This window comes from Epinephelus moara, chromosome 7 (genome assembly GCF_006386435.1).
Source record: "Epinephelus moara isolate mb chromosome 7, YSFRI_EMoa_1.0, whole genome shotgun sequence".
In the NCBI taxonomy this organism is placed as follows: Eukaryota; Metazoa; Chordata; class Actinopteri; order Perciformes; family Serranidae; genus Epinephelus; species Epinephelus moara.
Genome location: NC_065512.1, coordinates 11249523 through 11275514, shown reverse-complemented (window position 1 = coordinate 11275514; position 25992 = coordinate 11249523). Strand labels below are relative to the sequence as shown.

At 39.9% G+C, this 25992-nt stretch overlaps 2 protein-coding genes across 2 annotated transcripts; both read left to right on the top strand.

The window, feature by feature from the left end:
- Positions 1 to 75: 75 nt before the first annotated feature.
- On the top strand, positions 76 to 12631 carry LOC126393293 (dedicator of cytokinesis protein 9-like). Its single transcript, XM_050049381.1, has 13 exons — positions 76 to 266; positions 483 to 596; positions 813 to 1028; positions 1299 to 1356; positions 1483 to 1589; positions 3029 to 3151; positions 3241 to 3354; positions 5214 to 5360; positions 5450 to 5660; positions 7406 to 7596; positions 7703 to 7803; positions 7890 to 8028; positions 11539 to 12631. Exons 1-13 carry the CDS (start codon positions 117 to 119, stop codon positions 11662 to 11664), a joined length of 1797 nt encoding a protein of 598 aa, XP_049905338.1. The 5' UTR covers positions 76 to 116; the 3' UTR covers positions 11665 to 12631.
- A 221-nt stretch (positions 12632 to 12852) lies between these two features.
- slc15a1a (solute carrier family 15 member 1a) lies at positions 12853 to 25469 on the top strand. The gene is made up of 23 exons (XM_050048760.1): positions 12853 to 12976; positions 13230 to 13270; positions 15337 to 15424; positions 15727 to 15868; positions 16609 to 16728; positions 16847 to 16946; positions 18492 to 18582; positions 18717 to 18800; positions 18900 to 18982; positions 19096 to 19182; positions 19270 to 19359; positions 19438 to 19482; positions 19570 to 19602; positions 19690 to 19778; positions 21496 to 21577; positions 21671 to 21790; positions 21900 to 22043; positions 22133 to 22179; positions 22344 to 22451; positions 22561 to 22672; positions 24386 to 24523; positions 24696 to 24803; positions 24928 to 25469. The coding sequence occupies exons 1-23, from the start codon at positions 12970 to 12972 to the stop codon at positions 25189 to 25191; spliced, it is 2223 nt and encodes a 740-aa protein (XP_049904717.1). The 5' UTR covers positions 12853 to 12969; the 3' UTR covers positions 25192 to 25469.
- Positions 25470 to 25992: the final 523 nt, after the last annotated feature.

Here is a 25992-nt window from a genome sequence, read left to right as displayed (position 1 = left end):
CCTTTTAAAAAATGGTTAATAAATAAAGTTGGTCTTGGGTGTTCACCATAGCTGATGACCTGTCTGTCGTCTTCACCCTCTAGTTCCCCTGCACGTTTTTTGAGGGGCGCGCTGACATGTGTGCTGCTTTCTGCTACGAGATCCTGAAGTGTTGTAACTCCAAGCTGAGCTCCATCCGCAGTGACGCGGCCCATCTGCTCTACTTCCTCATGAAGAGCAACTTTGACTACACAGGTCGCAAGTCTTTCGTCCGGACGCACCTACAGGTGGGATAGTCCTTCTGTGGATTAAACTTCATGTTCACGTCATTTAAGCCTTTAATAATGAGACCTTTCCTAATTTTACGAGAATTGCATATAAACAGGATTTTAAAGTGATGAGATGTCTGTGGGTCCTCAAACAATATGGAAGTAAAACTGATGTCAATAAAACACAAGCGTTAAAAGTATATATTGTAATTCTTTATCTTTTCCTTCCTTTAGGTGGTGATTGCTGTCAGCCAGCTGATAGCTGATGTGATTGGGATCGGAAGTACACGCTTCCAGCAGTCTCTGTCAATAATCAACAACTGTGCCAACAGTGACAAAACTATCAAGGTCAGGAATTTATTCATGTGCATATTAATGTTCTGGTTCTACTGCAACCGTTAAATTAGAGCTGTGATCAGGCCCATAAAATCCGGCTCAACCTGGATCCGGCAGGTCAGGTCAGGCCCAATCAGGTTGGGTTTGAGAATCAAAGCTTGAAGTTAAATATATGTATATACTTAAATTAGCAGCACCATGGCTGACTATTCTTATTTGTGCATCCAGAACACAGCTTTCCCATCAGACGTTAAGGACCTGACCAAACGCATCAGAACAGTTTTGATGGCCACGGCTCAGATGAAGGAGCACGAGAGAGATCCAGAGATGCTGGTGGACCTGCAGTACAGCCTCGCCAAGTCTTACGCCAGCACACCTGAGCTACGCAAGACCTGGCTGGACAGCATGGCCCGCATCCATGTGAAGAACGGAGACCTGTCAGAGGTGTGTGATAAGAGACTGTGTGTGTGGCTGAACAGGTTGTACTTTGGTATGATGGTGGCCGATTGAACATGTGATAGACTCACTGTAGGCCTGTGTCTGAGGATGTGTCTGCACAGTATCAAATATCAAGTACTGATTAGATTTACTTCACACTGGTCCAGCTTATTATGAGTTAATGTTCTTTTAGTGGATGAGTCTGTGCTATATAACATAATACTATCAACATCACTCAGCTTATCTGACCTGAGCTGTACTTGTTGTTGTTAACAGGCGGCCATGTGCTACGTGCACGTTGCAGCACTTGTGGCAGAATATCTGCGGAGAAAAGGTGATTGAGTAATCTTTTTCCACTTGCACGTCACACAGCAGCTCTCAGGTTTAGTTTGTATAGTCTCTGTAATCTTTCTTGTTTTTGTTTGCCCAATCCGTCTGTCTCATCTCATGCTGTGTGCAGGCATGTTCAAGCAGGGCTGCTCAGCGTTTCGTGTCGTGACTCCAAACATTGACGAGGAAGCAGCGATGATGGAGGACGTCGGCATGCAGGACGTCCATTTCAATGAGGTATGTGTTACTAATGCAAACAAAAGTGATAAATCACTGTCAATTTTATTTACTTTGAATGGGACCGTGCAAAGATTTGAACTAGTTTACATGAATTTAGATACAGCCTGTCGTCTGACTACATCAGGTCTCAGTTTTAGTTGAGTTAGTTCTTAATTTTGTACTTTAAAGGAATATTTCACCCAAATGATCATTTGTGTGTCAGTTAGTCACCAAATGTTACACAGAAGTCGTGAAGAAAACTTCCTTTTCTCACGTGCCTCAACGGTGAACGAAGAATCCAAAAAGGCGAACATTCTTGATGAATCAAAGTAAACGGGGCCACGCTTAACAACAGCAAAACTATAGCAAAACATCTGTTTACAAATTCTCACACAACCTGCACAGTGTAATCTAAGCCTCATTTAACCACTCGTATGCTCAATACCTCCCAAACACATACATTTTTCGCTTAAAACTGTTCGCTAAACACGGACAAGTAGCACACCTCAGTGATGAACACCATTGCTATTGTTAAGACACAACTTGTTTACTAATACACCATGAAAAAGATTCAGACATCAAAACATTAGTTCCGTATTTCATTTTACCCCTGGTCATATGTGCCCCACCCGTCTTACCTCTGTGGTTGGTTTGAGATACACTGATGTATTTAGACATATAAACATATTTAACATCTTATCTTAAGCTTTCCAGTAGTGACTAATAATTTCAGCAGTAACTGTCTCTTTCAGTATTTCATCACAGATTTAACAGCTGACTCCCAAGATGTCAAACAATAGACACATCACATTAGCATTATATACATTTTGTAATTTTCAAATAGGATATAATTACTGTATATTTATTGTAATAATAAACGATAGGTTTGGTACACAGAAGGACAATCAGTGGAGGCAAACAAATCCAATAGGGATCAGGCAGAGTCAATCAACACGCTAAATCCAGGTAACAGGGAAACAAAAGGCTGAACACTAGTTAAACAAGGAGCTAAGACGAACTGGCACTGAAAGAAAACAACACACACACTAAATACTCTGCTGAGGGGAACGATAACGAGACACAGGTGAGGCTAATCAGGGCGGGACGGACAGTCAGACACAGGTGAAGTCATCAGAAGGAAGGGAAAACACACAGGGGCAGGAAGTGAAGTGATCTGAAACAGGAGGAGACATGAGTTTGAAAGTAAAACAGGAAACAACATGAATGTATGAAATAAAAAAACATAACCAAAGAAACTTGAGCTGTGACATTAATCATATGGAAAATTGCCATTTTATCAATATCATGAACACAAAAGGGGCAGAAAGACACACACTAAAAGATGTGTGTTTTCCCACATTTTCCACATGGTAACCATCTTTTGTCATGATAGCAGGGGTGTTGACTTATCAAACTTTTCTATTTCAGCTTTACTTATATTTTTCTTGTTCCCCCAGGATGTCCTAATGGAGCTTTTGGAGGAGTGTGCAGACGGACTGTGGAAAGCAGAACGTTACGAGCTCATCTCTGACATCTACAAGCTCATAATCCCCATTTATGAGAAGCGCAGGGACTTTGAAGTACATTCAACTTTTTATCTCCCCACAACACAATTAGCATCTCCACATCCGAATCAGATTTATAATATGATTTTTATTGCTTTGCACAGAAACTGGCCCACCTCTATGACACCCTGCATCGTGCATACAGTAAAGTGACAGAGGTCATGCACACAGGCAAGAGATTGCTGGGCACCTACTTCAGAGTGGCCTTCTTTGGCCAGGTGGGTTTAACTCTCAGTCAACAGCAGCATATACTGTCCAATTTCTTTTTGTTGACTTGATTTCTGCACTGTCTGTATTTAAAGGAATACTTCATCCCCCAAACGACCCTTTGTATATCAGTTACTCACCCCGTGTTACATAGAATTCATAAAGAATAATCTGTTTTTCTCACATGCCTCCACAGTGAACGAAGAATCCAAAAACTGAGAAAATCTTTGATGAATTGCAGTTAATGGGGTCCATGTTTAAAAACAGCAAAACTATGTCAAAACATCACACAACTCGTGTATAATCCAAGTCATTTATCCAGTCAAATGTTCAGTACTTCCCAAACAGACAGCCCTCTCCTGCGGGGAACTGAACTGAAAATAAAACGTATCAATGCTCTCTTCAAAGCCAGACCCCATTGACAACAACAGTAAGAGAGCTCCTGGTCTATGACTGCCTCAATCGATCAGTTTGCTTGTCTTTTTATGTGACTTTAGAGTTCGAAAGGGTTAGTTTGGATTCACCAAAGTCACATAATAACACAAATAAACTACCGCTCAAGGCAGCCGTAGACCAGCAGCTCCCATATTCCTAGTACAGCATAAGTATTCCTTTAAAACTGTATTCCACAAAGAGCACAAGTCTTAATTTGGTTGCTGGTGTTGCAAAATAATTCACAATGAGCACACGGGGCTGCTGAAGTTGTGTTAAGAGCATGACCACATGCAGTGGCACATTATGATCCTTTCTAATACCCTTTTCTGCTTTTTATCCTCTTTGAAGGCAGCGGTAAGTTGTGCAGTAGACCTTTGTAGCCTCTCTGAGCAGCCTGAGTATTTGTGTGGTGGTGTTGGTGCTGCTGTAATCCATCACACTTCTCACTTCTCAGTCATAGCTTGCTGTGTACAGTAACAATCAGTCACCTCTGCTGCTTTCTGTTTCTGGAACCGTGTTGCATGGCACCCTCTCACGTGTGCACTCATTCCAGTGTTTCTGCTTTTGTGTTACAGATCTAAGATTTTAGTACTGATTCTCATTTTTGTCGTATCTTGTGACATACTCTGTTGGGTGTGGTTACCTCTGCCTGTGTGCTTTGATAGAGATCCACAGATCCATGTCTCTCTTGACATGGTAGTCTGATCAGTGGTGAAGTAGTTTGAATCAGAGTGTGTGTTGAATTTATCCCTAGTTTTTAGGTAGCTCTCATGGAATAATGATGATTTTATTTTTCTGCTGTCCACACCCCTGTTAGCAGTACCACTTTACTGACTCAGAGGCTGAGGTAAATCAATGTTAAAGCCAACAGTTGGACTGCAGTGATGTGTTAGGCTGTGTTGTGCTCCTTCGCTAATGCAGTCGGTGCTGTTTCACATGCATCGCTTATCTTCAAGCCTTGTACTCCTCCCCTACTCCAGCCTTGGTGTTGTTATATCTTAGTAGGAAACCCTTGTAGGGCCAATAGCAGGATTCATCTCTCACTGGGGAATTGCATGGCTTCACCCATCTGTTCATGGGACTTTTTACCATTAACATGCAAGTCAACTGACTAATAAGTGCTCCCACTGACAGTGTGAAATCTATCTCCTTTGGCCCGTCTCACATTACTGAACTGACACTAGTTGATGTCTTGCTGTGGAAGTTTCCTTTTTCTGTGCTTTAACATTAGAGGGTTGTGTACTTGTGGAGTCTAGCAAACCTTTCAGCCTGTAGCTAAAGACTATTTCACCATTTCATTTGAGCAAATAGTTGGAATAGCTTCCACTCACAGCTCATGTTTGGTTTGATGTGGCACTGTTTGCTTCTTTATATCTTAGTAGATAAAGAAACAGTTTGTTTTTATTCATTCTGACCATGTTTAATCTGTTTTTAGGGCTTCTTTGAAGATGAAGATGGGAAGGAGTACATCTACAAAGAACCCAAATTCACCCCTCTGTCTGAGATTTCGCAGAGGCTCCTCAAGCTGTACTCTGACAAGTTTGGACAGGAGAACGTGAAGATGATCCAGGACTCTGGAAGGGTAAGACTTTGTTGATACTTACTTTGTAATTACAACCGACACATATGAGTCATAAAAACATCTGTTGTAATGACATGTGCTCTGTGCAGATTAACCCCAAAGACTTGGACTCCAAATATGCCTACATCCAAGTGACACATGTGACCCCTTACCTGGAGGAGAAGGAGCTGGTGGACAGGAAGACAGACTTCGAGAAGAGCCACAACATCCGGCGCTTTGTGTTTGAGATGCCTTTCACCATATCAGGCAAAAAGCAAGGCGGGGTGGAGGAGCAGTGCAAACGCAGGACTATACTAACCAGTAAGTTTATACTGTGGGTGGTAGTGGCACATAAGCTCAAAGGGCTGGAACACATGCTGCATCTTTAACGGCATGGAAGATGCGAGGTTGGGCACTGGGTGCTACTCTTATGCTGACCGTATTAACCATAATCAGCACTATAGCCTATTAACCAGAAAGTTCGGAGCTGATTTTCTTCTAGACATTGTTTTTTTGTGTGTGTTTGTTTTCCAACTCTCTTTATTAGTTAAGTCAGTTAAGTATCAAGTATCAGTAAGTATCAATTGGGGTTTACCTTGGAAATGTGATTATACAACTGCTATCAGTCCCTTTTGTCTTGTACTAAGTGATAGAAAGGGCTCTGAGATCGCACAAAGTGATGAATTTTGAAAAAGTGGAACAGGAGAGTATTTGCAAGACTGAGTTTTGCAGAGAGATCTGCAAAGTAGGTAAAAACATCATCAACATAGAGGTCATTTATAGTCCGCAACCTTTCTCTGACCAGCGGGATGGCAGGAAAAGGTGGTTGCAAAAAACGGGGGCTAGACCTGATGGCGTATACCGGCCAAACTGTCTTCTAAACTGGTTCCAGATTCTCAGAGTATTTGTCACAACTGGATTTATAGTGACTTGTTCAATTGAACGAGGTAGTTGGGAACAGGCCAAGACACTGTTTTTTAAGTATGTAGTAGAACCAAAATATTGTCCATTGAAAAGATGCAGAGCTCTGGGTACCCCTGCACTAAAATGATCAACTTCTTCTTAATATTTATCATAGACATATTTATGGAAGAAAGGGAAAAAATCTACCACCTGTGATTGGTTGTTCCTTGTCACGTGACGTGGTGCACATTGCTGCGTTCCAAAAGTTGAACTTTGTTTATCACAGAGTAGTGCAGCTGTCAAGCCCTGAAAAGCAGGAGCTTGGAAACACTCACACACCAAGATAGCGTCACTTTTGAGCACGTCCACTGCACGTGTACATTGAAAACAGTAGATTTGAGGGCGATAAAAACGTGGCATGTGTATGGGCCCTTAAGGGGGTACTCTTGGGGACTTACAGGGAAAAGATTTTAAAAAATAACGTCAATATTGGTGCAACACAGACAACAATATTCTGACTTTTCATCTGCAGTAGCTCAACGTTCCTCACAGTCACAGAATACATTATGCAACTATTCTCACAGGCTGAGTAGTTCTCTTCATTACTAATTAACTAAAATCTGTGTAGTTTCCATTTATGATAGTTTTCTGTAACAGAACCCAGCTGTAAATAAACAAGATTTTGGTGTCCTCTACATCAAATTATCTTAAATATTCTAAAAAGTGGGATACATTTGTCATTATCCTCCCACACTACAGACCACCTCCTCCCATTGTCTGCATATTGAAACATTTAAGGAAAACAGGCTCTAAATACACACAGTGTTGAAGAATGTCATGTAGGTATCAGTAGTTGAGGCAGAATATTACTCAGCAGAAAGGGGCCTGTGCATGAATAGAAGACCTTGATTAGATTCTGAACATGTCAGCTGTCTGTCAAGGACCTTTCCTAATCCTAATCACAGTTTTATTGTTTTACGATGTAAAAGATCCAAAGGTTCAACGTTACATTCTTATCTTTATTGTCTGAGAGCTTTGAAAAGATGAACAGTCAACGTATAAGTGGGTCCTGCGCTGTAGAACTCAGGAAAGCACATGCAAGAAGGAAAGATATACAAACTTAAAGGCCAGCTGTTCACCCACTCCTCCTCTCTGTCCCCCAGCCACGCACTGTTTCCCCTACGTAAAGAAACGAATCGCAGTGATGTATCAACACCACACTGACCTGAGCCCCATTGAGGTGGCCATCGATGAGATGAGCAAGAAGGTGGCCGAGATCAAGCAGCTCTGCTCCTCCAGTGAGGTGGACATGATCCGTCTGCAGCTCAAACTGCAGGGCAGCATCAGTGTCCAGGTGCCTGCTTTGAATTTTCTCGACATATACACACATACACACACTGGACAAACCTAATTAAGTGATCGTGAAAAAAATATGACACAGCTCCTACATCCTCCCTCAGGTAAATGCAGGGCCGCTTGCATATGCGCGAGCTTTTCTGGACGATGCGAGCGCCAAGAAGTATCCAGATAACAAGGTCAAACAGCTGAAAGAGGTCTTCAGGTGAGACGAGATGTCAACATCTTATAGCATGTGCAGAACTACTTTGTTTTATTCTCCTTTAACACATCTTGATGTTTTCTGAGCAGGCATTTTGTGGAGGCATGCGGCCACGGCTTAGGTATTAATGAGCGGCTGATCAAAGAGGACCAACAGGAGTATCATGATGAGATGAAAGCCAACTATAGAGACCTGGCCAGAGAGCTGTCCATCATCATGCATGAGCAAGTGGGTACAGTATTAGAGTAACTACATTCTGCATTACTAATGTTAACACTGTAATCTGCTGAGACAGATCTTTGACGTGTGTGAGAGGCATTCATAAAATGTTTGATAATGTGATTGATAACGCAGTCTTTGATAACCATCGTTCTCTGTTTTTCCCTTGTGCTGACATGAGCAGATTGAATGGTAATGCAAGAACCACCACAATGCAATAAAGACTGAGTTGTTAAATGTTGGTCCAGCCAGACAGACGCATCTGTTCTCACATATCACAATTAATTTTGATTGCTGATTAGGCTCATTTTTGAGCCATCTCTAAACATGTTTAGACCTTTGTAGCATTTCTAGAATCTTATTTTGTGCACACAGTGGCGCAATGTTACCAAAAAACCTCCTGCATTACTTTAAAACAGAAAGCTATAAAAGCTTAGGTCACTCTCCTGACCTTAGAAGGCACTTAATAGTTATCTTAACGGATGGCAGACAGGCCTTATCTTTACATCCCTGCAGTAAAAAAGGAACCAGCTAAATATAAACTATTCTCACACAAGAAACACGTGTCCATTAGAATGGCTTAAACTCTTGATAAGGGCTACAACTTACATTTATTTAAATCTATTTTAATTACTGATCAATCTGACGATCATACTCAGGGGTGTAGAGCTTTTAGTTTAACACCCGAGCGCACCTGTGACGCCCATGCACGTGTGCATACGTATGATTAAGCTGTGGCTTGTTTCAAAGGTTATGTAACCACTGCTCCTATGGTGGCACCTTTACATGCAGTCAACTATAAAATGAAAGGATGTTTTGCTGCCTGTTCATCTTTATTAGTTAACAGTTAGCGAGCTATAGACTGAGAAAAAAAAGTTAATTCACTGTGTTCTCGGTGGGCCGCTACCAGCAACTTTTAAGGGGAAATGTTTTCTTTCATGCTACTCAATGCATAAGTTGACGTAGGGAATTGACCAATTCCTCCCTTATGTAAACTTTGAATATTCTATTTCCTCACTTGGTGGAGCATCCCTATGTTGTGCTTCGGCAGCACTACACCCCTGATTATACTCTTGAGTAATCGTTAATGGTTTGGCTACAAAAAACATCCATCTCATCTTCGAATGTCTTGTTTTTTTGGCCAAAATTGAGCATAGCTTTAGTTCAGGCAGGACACAATGTCAAGCTCAGCTCACATCTCAGGTAAATCAGCTGATCTCAAACAGCCCGATCAACTGATGGAGCACTTGATTGATGGAAGGAAGTCAGCTGATAGATCAAGTGATTCCTTTCTATGCAGCCAACTGGAAAATCTCATTCAGGGCGCCCTAGTTAAACTGCTCTGGCCGCCTACTGTTGCTGCTTCCTCTGCAAGCCACTTTGCGACCCACCTCCACCCCAGCTCCTCCTTTTTATGCTGTATCTGACATAACAGTGTCATTTCTATTTGTCACTGATGCTGCTCTGTTCTGTTCCTGGGGGGGTCTTTGCTGCTGCGCATAGGTTGGCGCTCTCTGTGTCAAGGCTTTCCTCATTTGCACAAGAAAGGGCAGAGAGGTGTCCTCTCTCCGCCTAAGGCTTTCCTTGTTGGCACATGGAAGGGCAGAGAGGAGTGCTCTCTCCACATTAGGCTGTCAGTGTAGGCCAGAGTAAAGGTAGAGAGGCCCTAGAGCAGCGCCATACCACCAAATATAATACTGCAAATGGAGATAAAGTCTTCTTTGACTGAGGTGGTATTATTGTTGGTGCCACTATTGCAAAGACAACCAGATCCATTTTCCTGAGAGCCTACCAGCTACTTCCGTTTCCACAGTTAATTTGTTTTAATCCCCCTTCTGCCATTTCCATTACTGGGGATAGAAACTGTAAAGAACTTACATTGATACTTTTTGTTAACTGGGGTTAGCTACCAGTAGTTAACGGGGAAGACAAAGGTGCTATCCTCTTCCCATTTTAGTTGCACAATGGGTGATAGACTTCCTTTGTGCCGTAAATCGAGCCTTTATTATCCGGAGAGTTGCACTGTAAAAGCAAGGCTTGCAGGGAACCTAAACACTGATGATGTCATTATTCTATAACCATTACATGGCACAAAAAATACTTCATGATGATAAGTTAAAGGAAAATCTTGTCTATTTCCACTACTACTCTAAAATATGACAAGGAAAATCAGCTCACATTTAGAGGCTGGAGGTGTTTGGCATTTTTGCATGAAAATAGTTGCAGATTAATTTAATGGCTAATCAGTTAATCATTCCATCTTTTCAGCTCTACTTTTTATATTTCAAAAATCAAAACCCACCTGTTCTCCCTCTAATATTCACAATCCAGATGCAGCAGCTGGCTAGACAAACAATCACTTATTGACTTATCTCTTTTGGATTGCTGATATGTATTTTTTCTGCATGTGTGTATGCATGTACAAATATGTACATATACATTTGCATGTGTATGAACAGCATGTGTATGTGTATGTATTGTACATGGGTCTTAAAGTGTGTACTTATACAGTATTTACATTTGGTTTTGGATATGCACAAATATGTCTCATACTTTTTATGGTTTTCAGTAGATTTTTCTGTTGATGTGTTAAGGGTTGGTTTGTTTTTACCTATTTTGATTTCTGCATCTATTAATTGTTATGAACGGGGTGCTGAGACTGTAACTTAAAGAAATAGTCTAACGTTTTGGGAAATACAAATAGTCGCTTTCTTGTCAAGAGTGAGATGTGAAGATTGATATCACCATCATGTCTGTATGTTAAATATACATCCGCTTAGCTTTGCTTAGCTTAGCTTTGCTTAGCTTAGCTTTGTTTAATTAGCCTTAGCTTAGTTTATCTTAGCTTAGCTTAGCTTAGCTTAGCTTAGCAAGACTGAAAATGGGGGAAAAGCCCCTTTTTCTTGTTTTTATGCTAAGCTAAGCTAACTGACTAGCTTTATATTTACTATACAAATATATGAGTAATAACTATCTTCCAGAGTCCAGAGATGGGACCAAGTCATTGTTTTGCAAGTCACAAGTAACTCTCAAGTCTTTGCCCTCAAGTTTCAAGAGCTAAACTTCAAGTTCTGAGTCCTAAACAAGTCACAATGTGCTCTTCTCCAAATTTAATGCCAATATTAAATTTACAAAATTTTAAATTTTTTAAAATTTGCATTTATTTGTTGTTAAAACGTTACTGAGCAGTTATGCTAGCATTAGCTAAGCATTAGCTTGAAGTTCTGCTGTTTGTGCAAGTTCAAATGTCGAACGAAGTTGGGAAGTTGCGTCTTTGTCTAATTTTCTTGAAATGGGACTTGAGTGTGAAGACTTGAGACTTACTTGTGACTTGTAAAACAATGACCTGGTCCCACCTGTATCTTCTCATTTAACTCCCAGCAAAAAAAGCTAATGAGAAAATCCCAAAATTTCAAACTATTCCTTTATAGGGGTTTCCTTTGGCAGTAATTAAGTTACTGATGTATCTAAGATGGAATTGTAAATAGATGTGAATATCTCGTTCTCCCTCCCATCCAGATCAGTCCTGTGGAAGATGGCATGAAGAGCGTTCTTCCAGACTCGCTTCACATCTTCAACGCCATCAGCGGCACGCCAACCAGTGCCACCATCCACGGCATCCCCAGCTCGTCCTCTGTGGTATGATGCGTGCCTGGGTTAGCCTTGAACTCAGCGCCCTCTCTGCTCGCCAACCAGGCATGCCAGTGATGCCATATTGTCGCTTCTAAGCCCGATCCTGCTTCTCTTCAGTCAGTGTAAAGGGAAACAGACAAAAGCAACTCTCACCTCTCTCGGTGAACCATGACCAAGGCACTGGACCTATTTAACGCATACACACGGCATGGTAACTGTGTTGGATGTCTGTGGCAGTACTGCGGAGGAGCCTGAGACCAGAGAGGAAATTATGCAGGAGAGTTCCTGCCGTATGGCCAGACATGATGTGTCACCTGTTTCTACCTGAAAAGACTGGTTTTCCATTCCTGTTGGGATCTTTAATATGCATGTCATTACATTACACTCACTACCCTCCCAACAGGTGTTCATTTTGATAATGTTCCACATTGTGTTTTTTATGTACAGTATTCCACTTTTATAAGCCACTGTATTGATGTCTTGATGAACAGTATATGCTGCATACGTCGACGCTCGTCTCCCTGTACAGGAAGTTATATTTCTACTAAAAGGGCCTCCTCTGACTCATGTTAGCGTTCAACCTTAAATCACTTCAATGTCTTAGAATGGGAGCATCTTCAAATATTTAAAGCCATTGCATACAAAAAGTATATTCCATGTTGTTTATTAATGTATATAAAAAAAGGAGTGTGTGCAATATTTGCAAAGGATCTTGCTGTGTGCGGCTCATACACTGTAAAGATGATGTTCACCTTCTTGCCAAAGCGATGAGGTGTGGAACCAGACACTACGCCTACTGTGGAAGTAATATGAAGCTTTTACCATTTTAGTGTTCATTGAAATGTTCGAGAAATTGTTTTATATTTGAGCAGCAATGTGGGTTTTTTGTATTTTTATTTAACACAAAGTCACTGTTCTGCTGTAAACAGAGATGTTCCCTAATGCTTTTTCTTTTAAATAAAATACACTCATTTCTCTGCACTTCTCATGAATCCTTTTTTTTTTTAATTTCCTAATGCATTAAAGTTTATTCTCACGTTTGGTTGAGTTGTGGTGCTCCTGGGGATTAATAGTTTTTATGAGGTGTCAGGGACTGAACATACCTGACTCCCTATCTCCTATATCTCATGTTCCCTCCCCTCATAAAAGCAACACAGTCAGCAGTGTGGACGACAGATCAAGGTGCTAATAAGAAGCAATATTACGGAAACACTCCCACTCCCACAGTGAAGGATCAATTATCAACTGCTCCCTGCAGAAATCTCAGAGGAATATCAAACTACAGCAGAAAGCGGGCAGCAGCTTCACTTAAACATCATGACAGGTGAGTGTGCAAACTTTTGATTTTGTGTGTTCTCACTCAAATCCATAAGAGTAAATATTTCAGAGCAGAAGGTGCAGACAGACACCTGAAGCACAAGTCAGAACAACAAAAAAACTTGCTTTGAACTCAGAACTGCTGCTGATTTGTTTTTTAATTTCCCAGTGAAACTTTTGCGAGAGGTTTTCTGTTTTGTTTTTTTTTAATTAAAGCTACTGACATACAGCCAGTTATTTAAACGTCATCTCTTGCACAGATAACGAGGATCCCAAGAAAGGGAGACAGAGCAAAGGGAAGGTAATGTACCTAACTTATTTAATTAAATGGATATTTATGTAGTTTTGGTTCTTCATTGTTCAGTGAGATTAAATAATAATCCATAGGAAGGATATTTAACGCCTTTTTATATCACAATTTCACCACATTGCAGAGGGAAATGCAGTTTTTACACCACTACTTACCAAAAGTATTATTAAAATTTGCTCCACTTCAACAAAGTACAGCATTAAAATCCTGCTTATATCCTCCCGAGACCTTCAGCTTTTGTTTGGTATGCAATTTCAATGTCTCCCAGCTATTTGGGATTAGTAGAACTTGATAAGTATAAAAAAATGAATTATTGTCTTTGAACAGGGGGTAGTTTTTGAATTAAAAGGATGTCCTAATTTGAGGACAATTAGTTTATTTTTAATAGTCACAAAATTATTTTTAGTTTATTTCAATGCCTGAAAACAAAGCAGCATTGTAACCATATGTGTTAGGGGTCAATGTTCAAGTCTAAAACTGTACATTTCAACACCTGAACATGGCTGTTTAGTTTAGTTTAGTTTAGTTTAGTTTAGTTTAGTTCATTTGATTAATAAGAGAACAGTGTGCAATGACACTAATCATATACAAGAAATTAAAACATGGTTTCATTAGATTTAGTGAAATGCTAATTTCCATCTGTTGTCCTACACATAACAAAAAGACACAGTAAATAAAAATAAAATTCAAGGCACAGTGTAGACTACAATAAATCCACGTGCCTAACATAATAGAAGCAGTATGTACACACTGCATAGTACAAAATACAGTATAATAAAACACAGCAGCTACCTTGTAAAGTGACCATGTTACCAGTGCAGGTGCCTTACATAATAAAAACAGTAAGCGCACATTGCATGGTCAAAATACAATACAAAATGCAGTTACTATAATTTTCAGTGACCAAGTTAACACTCTCTCTGCCTTACACAGTAAACATGGCAGGCACAATCTGCACAATACAACTTACAGTAAGACATATAGAATAAATACATTTCATGTGGCAAAGTTAGCAGCACATGCACCTGTGAGGGCAACATGTAACATCTATGTACCTACTAGGGTAACATCTAAAATCTATCTGAGATCAGTGCTGACAAGACTGACTGTTTAAAATCCAGTTTTTCATATCACAGGAGAAACTGTGGTAACTTCTATTTTTTAAAGTGTCGGGATGCCTGTTCCATTCTTTAATGGCTTTACATGAGCAAGCTGATAGAGAGAAAGCAGAGGTTCGTTTTGAAACGCTGCAGTCACCCCTGGGGGCTGACCTTAAAGCTCTGCTCAACAGCTCAGAGCGAGGCTGCACAAAGTTCTTCAGTGGGGGTGGTAGCTCTGTCTGAATTTTCCTTGCTCCACACTCCAAGCTAGGAATGTCGTTTTTGTCTGTAGGAACAGTCTGTCACACCTTAGGCCTGTTTAAAATGCTGCGATAAGACAATAATAAAGTCACAATGTCCACAAATGAGTACTTTTATTTTACCTTAACAGCATCTTAGGTTGTTACTGTTGCTACAATTGGTCAGATTTGTATGCAGTATTAAACTACAGCTGTTATTAAACATAAATAAACAAGTTTCAACCACAAAACTTGATCAGGTTTTGAACCTTTTGTGTCGGGATCTACTGTAGTCTAAGTTAAGCAGAATGAAGTATGAGGTACAGCAAACCCAAAATGTAATGTCCTCGTATGAGGACGCAGGGTCTCAGGAAGATATGTTCATGCATGCATGACAGGGATCATTCTGTATAATGAGCACCTTTTCTTTTGATACACAAAGTACATTTTGTTTGCAATACTTCTGTTTAATACTGTTTTGTGGTGTACATGATATGAATGTTTACTGCACCACTGCTGCTGCTGAGTGTTCTTTTACCTAGGATGGTGAAGGCATGACCCGCCCTGCTCAGCCTTACTCTGGCTCTGATTGGCTGACCCTGACAGGCGGGTACTCTAGAGTAGGGTGGGTCATTCCTTTGCCATCCCAGGAAAATAAATTTTGCCTGCTGAACACAACATAACACATCACTATGCTGCTGTTTGTTTGATCCATCAGAGTAAGGAGGTGTGCGGCTACCCGCTCAGCATCTTCTTCATTGTTGTCAATGAGTTCTGCGAGAGATTCTCCTACTATGGCATGCGAGGTGAGAATACTGACTGTTTATTTCAACCACAAGGAAAACTGTTGAGAATTATTATTATTATTATTATTATGTGGTGTAGCCTATCCATCAATGCATCAATAGTAATAATCCAGTATTATAATATACATTATTCTATTTTGCAAAATAAGTACTTTCACTTTTGATACTTAAAGCCTACCTAGTTTATATGATCAGGATTTTTGTCTAGTTATTTTATTAATGGCCACACGGTGGTGCAGTTTTTGATGATGATATATAATGAAAAATAAGAGATAGCTTACATTTTGCTCCCCTGTTCTCAGCTGTCCTGGTGCTGTACTTCAAGTACTTCTTGCGCTGGGACGATGACTTGGCTACGTCCATCTACCACGTCTTTGTGGCTCTCTGCTACCTGACGCCCATCCTCGGGGCCATTGTGGCCGATTCCTGGCTGGGAAAGTATAAGTGAGTAAAATTACTTTGTCATTAAAAATATGCATTTAGTTATAGGAAGACTATTTCTCATTGGTGGAAAGTAGGTAAGAAAATACCAATTGTATTTAAGTAAAAAGTTGGAGTATGTGTACTTTACTTGAGTATATTCATTTTTCCGACACTTATTTGTACTCCACAACATTTCAGAGGGAAGTATTGCACTTTTTACTCCACTACATTTATTACACACATTAAGTTACTTTACTTTTCAGATTAATATTTTGAATTTAAAACATATGATAAAGTAGTAATGACTGAAAGGATAAACCAGTGGTTCCCAACTTTTTTGCTTGTGGTCCCTTACAAAAGAAGTAGGCTTAGTGTTTATCCAGCGTTGCTTCTCATTTTTTAGATGTCTACAAGATGTTAGCACTTCCACCACACAGTAATTTCCTGAAAAGTTCAGATGGTTTCATTTATATAACTGTTTGAGGCATAAAAAGGGTAAAACTATCAAATATTTCATGAAAAGCTACGATTGGGAAAACCCAGAATATTAAAATAAATATAAATCCTTAAGTTTAGAACCACAAAACTAAAGTAATTAACTGTAAAGTAATTAAAACTAGTAGAACAAGTATTCTCACTCTGAATACTTTAAGTCCAATTTGCTAATAATACCTCTGTACTTTTACTTAAGTCGTATTTTGAATGTACAATGCTTTATCTTAGTACTTAACTGACTAACTCTATCCCTCTTCCCCTGGCAGGACTATCATCTACTTGTCCATTGTCTATGCGATCGGCCAGATTGCGATGTCTGTCAGTGCAATCCACGACGTCACTGATGCAGACAGAGATGGGAAACCGGATGACATGACCTATCATGTGTGGGTTTCCATTCTACTACAGAAATAATTGAGTCCAGGATGTGGGATTTTAGCAGGCAGTTTACATGACATATTTCTACAGTGCTCTGATCATGCACGTGTTCCTCTTCACATTTAGTGTGTTGTCCATGGTGGGTCTGTTCCTCATTGCTCTGGGTACTGGTGGCATCAAACCTTGTGTGGCTGCCTTTGGTGGAGACCAATTTGGTGATCATCAGGTGAGAACATTTCTGCTCCACAATTAGGCCTACAGTGACTTTCAAGCACGGAGCTTTTGTTTTGAAGTGATGTTTCCTGCTGACTAATGGACAGCTACTTGACAGAGACAGCAAACTAGCTTGACAACATGTCTGAACACAAGTATGATGCTGAATGTATTAAACTGTGCGGACCTTGAACTGATGACAAAGGATGTATCTGGACCTTGTGGCTGGACCAGTTGGGAACCACTACTCTAGTTCACCTGGTAAAGTGTGAGGCTGCGGCCTTGGCAGTGGCCTGGCTTTAGTTCCAACCAGCTGCCTTGTGCTGCATGCGTCTCCCCCCTATCCCATCACTATCCAGCTGTTCTATCATTAAAACAAGGCAATGAAAGCCCTAAACAATAATCTTAAAAAAATATATATCTGCTTGAGGTTAGTGGCTCAAGGCTACATTAGCTGCTACTGGGATAGGCTAAAACCAAATCTCAGACAGAAATGTAGTCACTCGAGTTGCATTGTCAACACATTCGCACTCTGACCTCGTCACATAACGATGTTTAGTCATGGACTTTCCACGTCCAGATATTACTTGAAGGTACCCTGGGTGCATGGGTTGTTGATGTTCTGGGACAGCATGTCAAGTTCTGCCTGTTACATGCATTGACTTCTTTCAAAATACACTTCCATTTTCACATTCTTTCTGCCTTCAACTAACACACATGATTAGGGTTAGGCAATGAAAGCACATGGTTGGGTTTAGGAAAAAAGAATAGAGTTTGGCTTTATAATCTTATGCGACACGAACACCACTCTCCTGGGTGAAAGTGTTTGTTGGACCCATCAACCGCCACTCCTACCTGCAAGTATAACGGCAACCGGCCACATACCATGCCGACATTAAGGATGGCTTTGTCGTCAGTGTCTGACACCGCAAGTCACTGCGCAAGCACCAGATTTTTACGACTTCAGAGTGAGACCGGGTTGGTATTGTGGGAAATGCAGGCTCCAGGTTTTGACGAGGCAGTTTTGATATTTTTAAAGTATCAAAATTGTTAAATAATCAGCCAATCTCTTTTTATACTTTTTCAAACTGTCTATCCAGGGTTCACCAATGTGATAGGAGTGCTATGTTAAATCAATGGAGAACTCTTCAAAGGAATTGTAGTTGCTGCATTTCATCCTGACGGGTCCTTGAATGAAGGTGCCAGATCTCATGAGAATCCATCCAGTAGTTGTCGAGACATCAAAAATCAGCAGATCACCTCAGTCATTAGGGCTCATCCATCAGAGACCATACATATCTGTACAAAATTTCAGGAAAAAGCAAACCATCCAATAGTTGTTGAGATATTTCAGTCTGGACCAAAGCAGTGAACTGACAAACTGACACTGTTGTCCCTAGAGCCATGTCGCTAGCACAGCTATAAAACTTTGATTGTATCACCTAATATCATAAGCGCAGATATCACTCTTTTTAGAAATGGTTAGGCATTATATTCAGCTTTGCACAACATGCATGCAACACGTGATAGAAGATCACTGATGTTTCTCTCTGTGCAGGAAAAGCAAAGAAGAACTTTCTTCTCTGTGTTCTACCTGTGCATCAATGGTGGGAGTCTCCTGTCAACCATTATCACTCCAATCCTGAGAGGTAGATATGAGCAGGACATAAAGTTTATGAAAAACAGTGCCATAAACATGACTGCACGCAATTACAGCTAATAACAGTCTTTGAGTACGAGTAAAAGGCGCCATTTAATGACAGCTGTTTGTGTCCATCTGCAGCTCAGGAGTGTGGCATCTACACTAAGCAGAAGTGTTACTCTCTGGCCTTCGGTGTCCCAGCAGCTCTGATGGTGGTTGCACTTGGTATGTGTAAATAATTTGGAGACTGTGAAGCAGAAATGTAAAGATTTGGTACACATGCTGGGCACAGTGATAATGATGTGCCTGTGATGTCCCTAACAGTGGTGTTTATCGTTGGAAGTGGTATGTACTACAAAGCTGAACCACAGGGAAACATCATGCTGGATGTGTGTAAATGCATCGGGGTGAGTCTGGTTTAAACCACCAACACATTCTGCATTAATGTGACACAGCAGTTGCTTCCAGTTGTTTCTAAAAACATGTTTCTCCTTTGCTTTCTTCTTCTTCTGTCGATCAGTTTGCCATTAAAAACCGCTACAGGCACAGAAGCAAACAGTACCCAAAGAGGAAGCACTGGATGGACTGGGCAGAAGAAAAATATGATGTAGGTTTGACTGTATTTCATTCTCTAAAGTTTCTAATTTCAGCAGTGGGATAACAGCAAGTCATATTGTGTCTGTCTGTGCTGTAGAAACTCCTCATTGCTCAGATCAAAATGGTGCTGAGGGTCCTCTTTTTATACATCCCACTCCCGATGTTCTGGACTCTGTTCGACCAAAAGGTATTTTAAAGTTACTCTTAAAAAAGATGTGCAAATCATTTGTTAGAAACTGGGCTAAACTCAGCATCTCTTTTAAAGGGCTCTAGATGGACTCTGCAAGCCACCACGATGGATGGAAACTTTGTAAGTTTGGTGATAAAACCAACCATAAATATAGCTGAATTAATTAATGAATGTGTTCGTGTTTTAATAATATCTTTGTGTCTGCAGGGGCTTCTTGTTATACAGCCTGATCAGATGCAGGTAAGTTAAAATGATTTTATCACATGTGCTTGGACTGATGTACTTTGTTTGAAAAGATTCTTACTGTGCAGTTTATGTTTTTGAAAGACTGTAAACCCCATCCTGATTCTGACTCTGGTGCCTATCATGGACAGCTTAATCTACCCTCTGATCCAAAAGTGTGGCCTGAACTTTACGTGAGTACCCCAATTTCTTCTTCCCCAATCTTTGCATATTTGAAGCAACAGACATTTTGAAAAATTTGCTTATCCGATTTTTTGACAAATGTTAGCATATCTTAGCTTAGCTTAGCATTAAGACTGGAAACAGGGAGAAGCAGCTAATGGTATCCTGGCTCTGTCCAGGGGAAACAAAATCTTCCTACCAGCATCTCTAAAGTTCACTAAAGCCCAGTTTTCACCAAGCAGTACAGTTCAGTTCAGTTCAGTTCGGTACGCTTTTCTTCTGTTTCTACTGTAAAAAGTTGTGTATGGTACCAGTGGAATCGTTCTGTACCCTCCCCATTTTTGGTCCCCCCTCTGTTGGGGTACCTAGCACACAGATCTGGTACTAAAAGGTGGACCTGTGAACACTGCAGTCCGTTGATTGGTCAATAGTGGATGGTCACTCTGGTCAGGGCTGAGTTGTGGCTGGTTTTGAGGCTCATGTAACCACAGTTCATGCCATGGAGAGTACAGTGAGTGCTGGACAGAGCAGTGAGTGACAACAACCCACCTGCATTTAAGAGTACTGTTTGCAGTGGAAACACTAGGGTCTAGGTACCATGTCTGAAGGGTTATTCTTGGTTCCAAAGGTACCATAGCAAAAGAGTTTGGTGGAAACTGGGCTTAATTAACAAGTCACATCTCTTTTGTTTAATTGGTAAAAAAAAAAAAAACAGGGGGGTGGGGGGAATGCATTCAGTGTTATACAGAGGGTTAAGTGATGGACTATTTCTTGGCTTGAGCAGTAACTACCTTGAGCATTTTCTAGTAACTGTTCCTGGCAAAGGAATAGTTCGGCACATACCCACCCGCCGTGATACAGCAATCTGCCATTTACAACAAATGCAGGGCAGGGACATAAAGGGGCAGGAGAATGGCCTCTTTCCTACTTCCTACCCCCCTACTACCCCCCCTAGTGCCCTTGCCTGGACGCGAATTTGCAGATCCTTGGATAGCGAAGGAGTGGCCCACCTTACTCTGCCTCTGATTTGCTCACCTTGCCATTTTATCCCTAACCATAACCTGTCCCACTCCTTTTGCCTAACCCTAACCAATCCAACCAACGGAGGTGACAGGTACCAGCCAATCATAGGAAAAGTAGGGTGGGTCATTCCTTCGCTATCCTAGGATCTTTGAGCTTGGCCTTCATTGATATCTCAACTACACCTGGAAAGTTTTGTGACTGCATGTTGCACAGTTGTGATGCTATTGCGAAATCTGATATCTGATATTGCGCTGATATGCAGATTTTGTTGACTCTAACTAGAGGTCGACTGATTAATCAGTTTCGCCAATCAGTGCCAATAAGACGTTTGGCAAACTATCCTTATCAGTTGAACTTGCCTCCAGTAGTGGCCAGTGGCTCCCTTCTGCTGTGTGAGTGTGTGTCTAAGTGTATTGTTCTTTATTCTAGTATATGTAGCACTATCAGAGCTACAGTGAAAGTCTGTAAATCTGTGACTGAGTGAATACTGCCACTTCCTGTTTCAAATTAAAAGCCCTCATTTCAAAATAAAAGCCCCCTAGCTCTTGATATTGGCCAGTTAATCTTTTCCCAAACTATAGTTATTATATCATCCTTTGAAAATTCAGTATCTGTTTACTAACCAGCCGCTGGATGCAGCGTTATATTTAGCATTCCCTTATATCTTGGACAAATCATTAACAAGATTTCATGATAATCCAACAGACCTCTGAAAAGAATGACAGTGGGGATGGTTATGGCAGCTATAGCTTTTGTCTGCGCTGCCTTGGTTCAGATTCAAATTGATGTAAGTAAAGACGGTCATTGTGTTTATCTTCCCATATATTTTAAAAATGCACATCAGATCAGGCATTAATTTATTTTCAAACTCAATTTTCAGAAAACATTACCCACCTTCCCATCCGCCTCCCAGAGTCAATTGAAATTACTAAACATGGGCAATAATCAGTTGATGGTTAAACTGCCTGGCAATGACCCTCTGCCACTTCCTGCAGCTCAGGTATGTTCTCTTACAGTAATGCAAAACCGAAACACCACTGCTAACGTACACATATTCTTACCTTAGTACCTGCACATTGATTGTTTCAACAATTTCTTCTTTGTTGCAGGCCAGTAAGGAATTCTTCACATTTGACGCAGAGAATATCAGCATTTCAATAGGCAGCCCTGCGGTGACGAGAGAAGTTTCCTTGGCCAAAGGACATCGACAAACCCTTCTGATTCCCTCAGACCTCACTGAGGAATGGCTGTTGGTGAGTCAGAAGCACCAAATTATAAATCAGAGACACACAAGATGTTTTAATGGTTAAATTAATCACCATTGTTTGTCTTATTTCCTCAGACTGAGGATTTGACCTCCAAGCCACAAGAAGGCATCAATGAAATCCGGTATGTAAAATAATAACTGTAACAATTAATGAATCACTTCACCAACAGAAATGTGTTTGCAGCCCTTTTCTGTAACCGCAGAGTTAATTGTTGGAAATGAATGGTTTACATGTTGTTTTTACTGACTGTTATACATTCTCTGGCTCAATGTGGATCCATTTCAGATTTATAAATGGAATGGATATAGCAGTGAACGTCTCAACTCCTGCAGCTGACTTTGGACTAATTGAGCCATTTTATTATTCCAACTACTCCAAGATAAAGAGTGGAAAGTAAGGATTTATTTTATCTGAACTAATTCACAGTTTTTATACCGGAATAATTACTTTATGTAAACAAAAATACAGTTTATTACACTGATTTTTCTGTTTTAATGACCAGGCCAGTCTTCACCTTATGGAGTGGGTCACAGTCATGTGAATTCAGCAGGGAGTTTGGATTTGGAAGTTCATATACCTTCTTTATCCCCAGCACTCTTGACTTTGGACCAAATGTAAGTTTCACATGTGATTTTCAAGGGGAGACACTACAGGTTTTTCATGCACCGCCTAATTTAAAGATTTTGGGCTATTTTGCTTCCGTAACACCTTTTCTTTCAGACAAGTGGAAACAAAACATCCAAAATATACATTTAGGTGTATATTTCAGTTGAAATATCTGTCCTGGAAATTTGTGCATAAGTGCATATTGAATTAGATAACTCCCTATTTGCATATTTAAACTTAAAATAAAGAAAACTTGTGATGCAAAAAATAATTGTGTCATTGTAATTAATCAACCATGGAGGTTTCATAGAAACATTTATTAGTTAAAGGTTTTTACCTATTCCCCGTAGTGTCTTATTTGTTGTCTAAAAATATATAGAATCTTGCCATATTCTTAAAATGAGTTTTTTCTCATACTGTGAGCCAGAATTCTCCACTTCAGCACTATAGACAAACACAAAACTTTAAACCTATCTATCATGTCTGAAGGTTTTTACACAGACTTTTGTTCATGTATCATTTATAGTCTGCTTTATACAACATTTTATTCCTAAAAACATGATGAAAATATTTTTTTAAATGGCTGACAGTATTTTCTGATTTATAGAATTATTAATATTATTATTAATAATAATCATATAAAAATAAATATATAACATAAAATATATATAAAGCAAAATTTCCTCTGTGTTGACAAAACAATTTTGAAACTGGCCTCAACCAGTGTTCAGATTTCTGTTATGTAAATTGGTGGCTTAGTGGTAGAACAGGCACCCACAAGGCTGTTGCCAAAGCAGCCCGGGTTCAACTCCAGCCTGTGGCCCTTTGCTGCATGTCTCTCTCTCTCCCCCTTTCACACTTCATTATCCTATCAATTAAAGGCAAAAAAATGCCCTAAAAAATATCTTAAAAAAAAAAAAAAAACAGAACCTCATTTGTATATTTAAGCATAAAATTAAAAAAAAAAAAACCTTTTCAATCGCCTTACATACTGTACATGTAAGTAATCAACTGAGAAAGCTTCATGGTGACATTTATTAGTTTAAAGGTTTACTCTTTTCACTTGTAGTGTGTCCCCGTAAGGCTTGTAATATTCTATATTTTTCGTAATACCAACAAATCCCCCCCAAAAAACATGAATGATTTGATCCTATTAGAAATTTTCTGTTTAGGTCTGATTAGCTTATTCCTCTCTGCCATAGAGCTCCATTGTTGTCCAAATTCTATTAAAAACACATCAATGAGCCACATGTATTGGCTGACATGTTTTTCCTTAGCCTAAATATTCACTAATGCGTTTTAATCTACAGCTGAAATTGGTCTCCAAAAAAGCAGTGTTTACTTCTGTTTGAGTAATGTTTGTTAAAAAACATTAACACTAACGTTCCCATCTGTTTTAGAAAAATGTAAAGCTTATATAGTTTAATAAAATCTACATTTTTGTGACCTGTTTTAAAGTTTTACATCTTAAGAACGCACAGATGGGTTTGGGTCTAAGAGCCACAGACATGGTCGGGAGGTTTGGATTAATGCACTATTGGTTTGGGCTTTTTCATGAGATTTTCTTGATCATACAAAACATATAAGAACAAGCCTTATAGTTATTGTCAGACATATTGTCATTGGTATGCTCTGTCAAAATCTGTTCTGCTATCTTCTTTTCAGTCACACAGGTTGAGAAATTCTGCCCTAAACTGAACTATTGTGTTTATTTGTTTTAGTGTCAGGAGTCTATTTCTGTAGCAGAAGACATCAAACCCAACTTAGTTCACATGGCTCTGCAGATCCCACAGTACTTCTTCATAACTACTGGTGAAGTGATGTTTTCTGTTACTGGTCTGGAGTTCTCCTACTCACAGGTAAAACTGTTACAACACACATTTTCACACCTGATTTCAGTGTTGCACCATCAAAGTTGTAGGACGCAGCACATGAAAATGTTTGATTCTGTTTGTCTTTGAACTATATGATAGATCTTTATTCTTTGTTTTCAGTTGTACTCATCTTTTGTCCTTCTTTTGTGTCCTCAAGGCGCCTAGTAATATGAAAGCAGTGCTGCAAGCAGGCTGGTTGTTCACTGTTGCTATTGGCAACTTCATCGTACTGATCGTGGCTGAGATTGCAAAGATTCCCAAGCAGGTAAAAAAACTAATCAAAACTCAAGCCTAAACCTTAGAGACTAAAAATAAAAGCTATTACTGGTGGACATGTAGTGACTGTGTCATGTGATGATGCATTCTGTCTCTCCCTTCCTCCTATCAAGTGGGCAGAGTACGTCCTGTTTGCCTCCCTCTTGGTTGCAGTTTGCTTCATCTTCTCCATCATGGCGCATTTCTACACCTACATCGATCCTACAGAAATTGAGGCCGAGTTCAAGAAGAAGGATAATAAGGAGGATGAGGATGAGGATGATAAACGCAAGCTACAAAAGGCAGAGATCGAGATGGTCAAGAAAGGCTCAGTTAGCAGTGACTCGGATCAAAGTCACAAAGATGACGATGATCCACGCAATCAGACCAAAATGTGAACAGCCGAAAAAGCAGAATAGATATCCTTAATGCGTGTGTGTGTGTGTGTGTGCTCACGCGTGTGTGTGTGTGTGTGCGCGATTGTGTGTATGTTTTTAACATTTTATATTTTAATGCCCAAATGACTGCTGTGAGCAAGCAAGTTTTGTCATTATATTCAGTACAACAGATTCACATTAGCTGTAGAGTTACAACAACAGATGAACTATTAACATGTAATTGGATGTAACTGCTTTTATATTTATGTGTAAGTTGTGTTTAAGTAGGAATAAAATAAGTCCTGTTTGTGTTCTTCCACTCGTTATTCTTGTCTTGTGATCTTTTGCTATAAATCCACTGAGCATGTAACTCTCATGTTCATAGCACTGTACCAACCTGATATAAAATCTTCAGCTTTATAACTTGTTCAATACAGTAGATGTGTTTCGTTAGTACTAAATGTCCTATTGTGTGTCAAAAAAGGAATGTACTGCAGCCCATCAGGTCAGCAAGGGAGCTGTGAGCTCCCAAACTGACCGAAAATAAGTGGTTTTTATTACTTGAGTTTGAAAGTTCAATACTTCACCTTGGACATTGTTGTTTCTCAAATTAGGTTTCCATATTTTATTGTATCTTTCAACTGCATGTCCTCATCATCAGATGGAGTATGCTCAATTTGAGGGACGGAGTTTATGTGAACTTTTTGATTCCGATATTGTATCATTGATGTCTTTGTGATGATGCGATAAAAATATCCAGTAATGTATAGCAACAACATTTTATTGACTAGTAGGTCTGATGCCACTAAATCCCCCTAAATC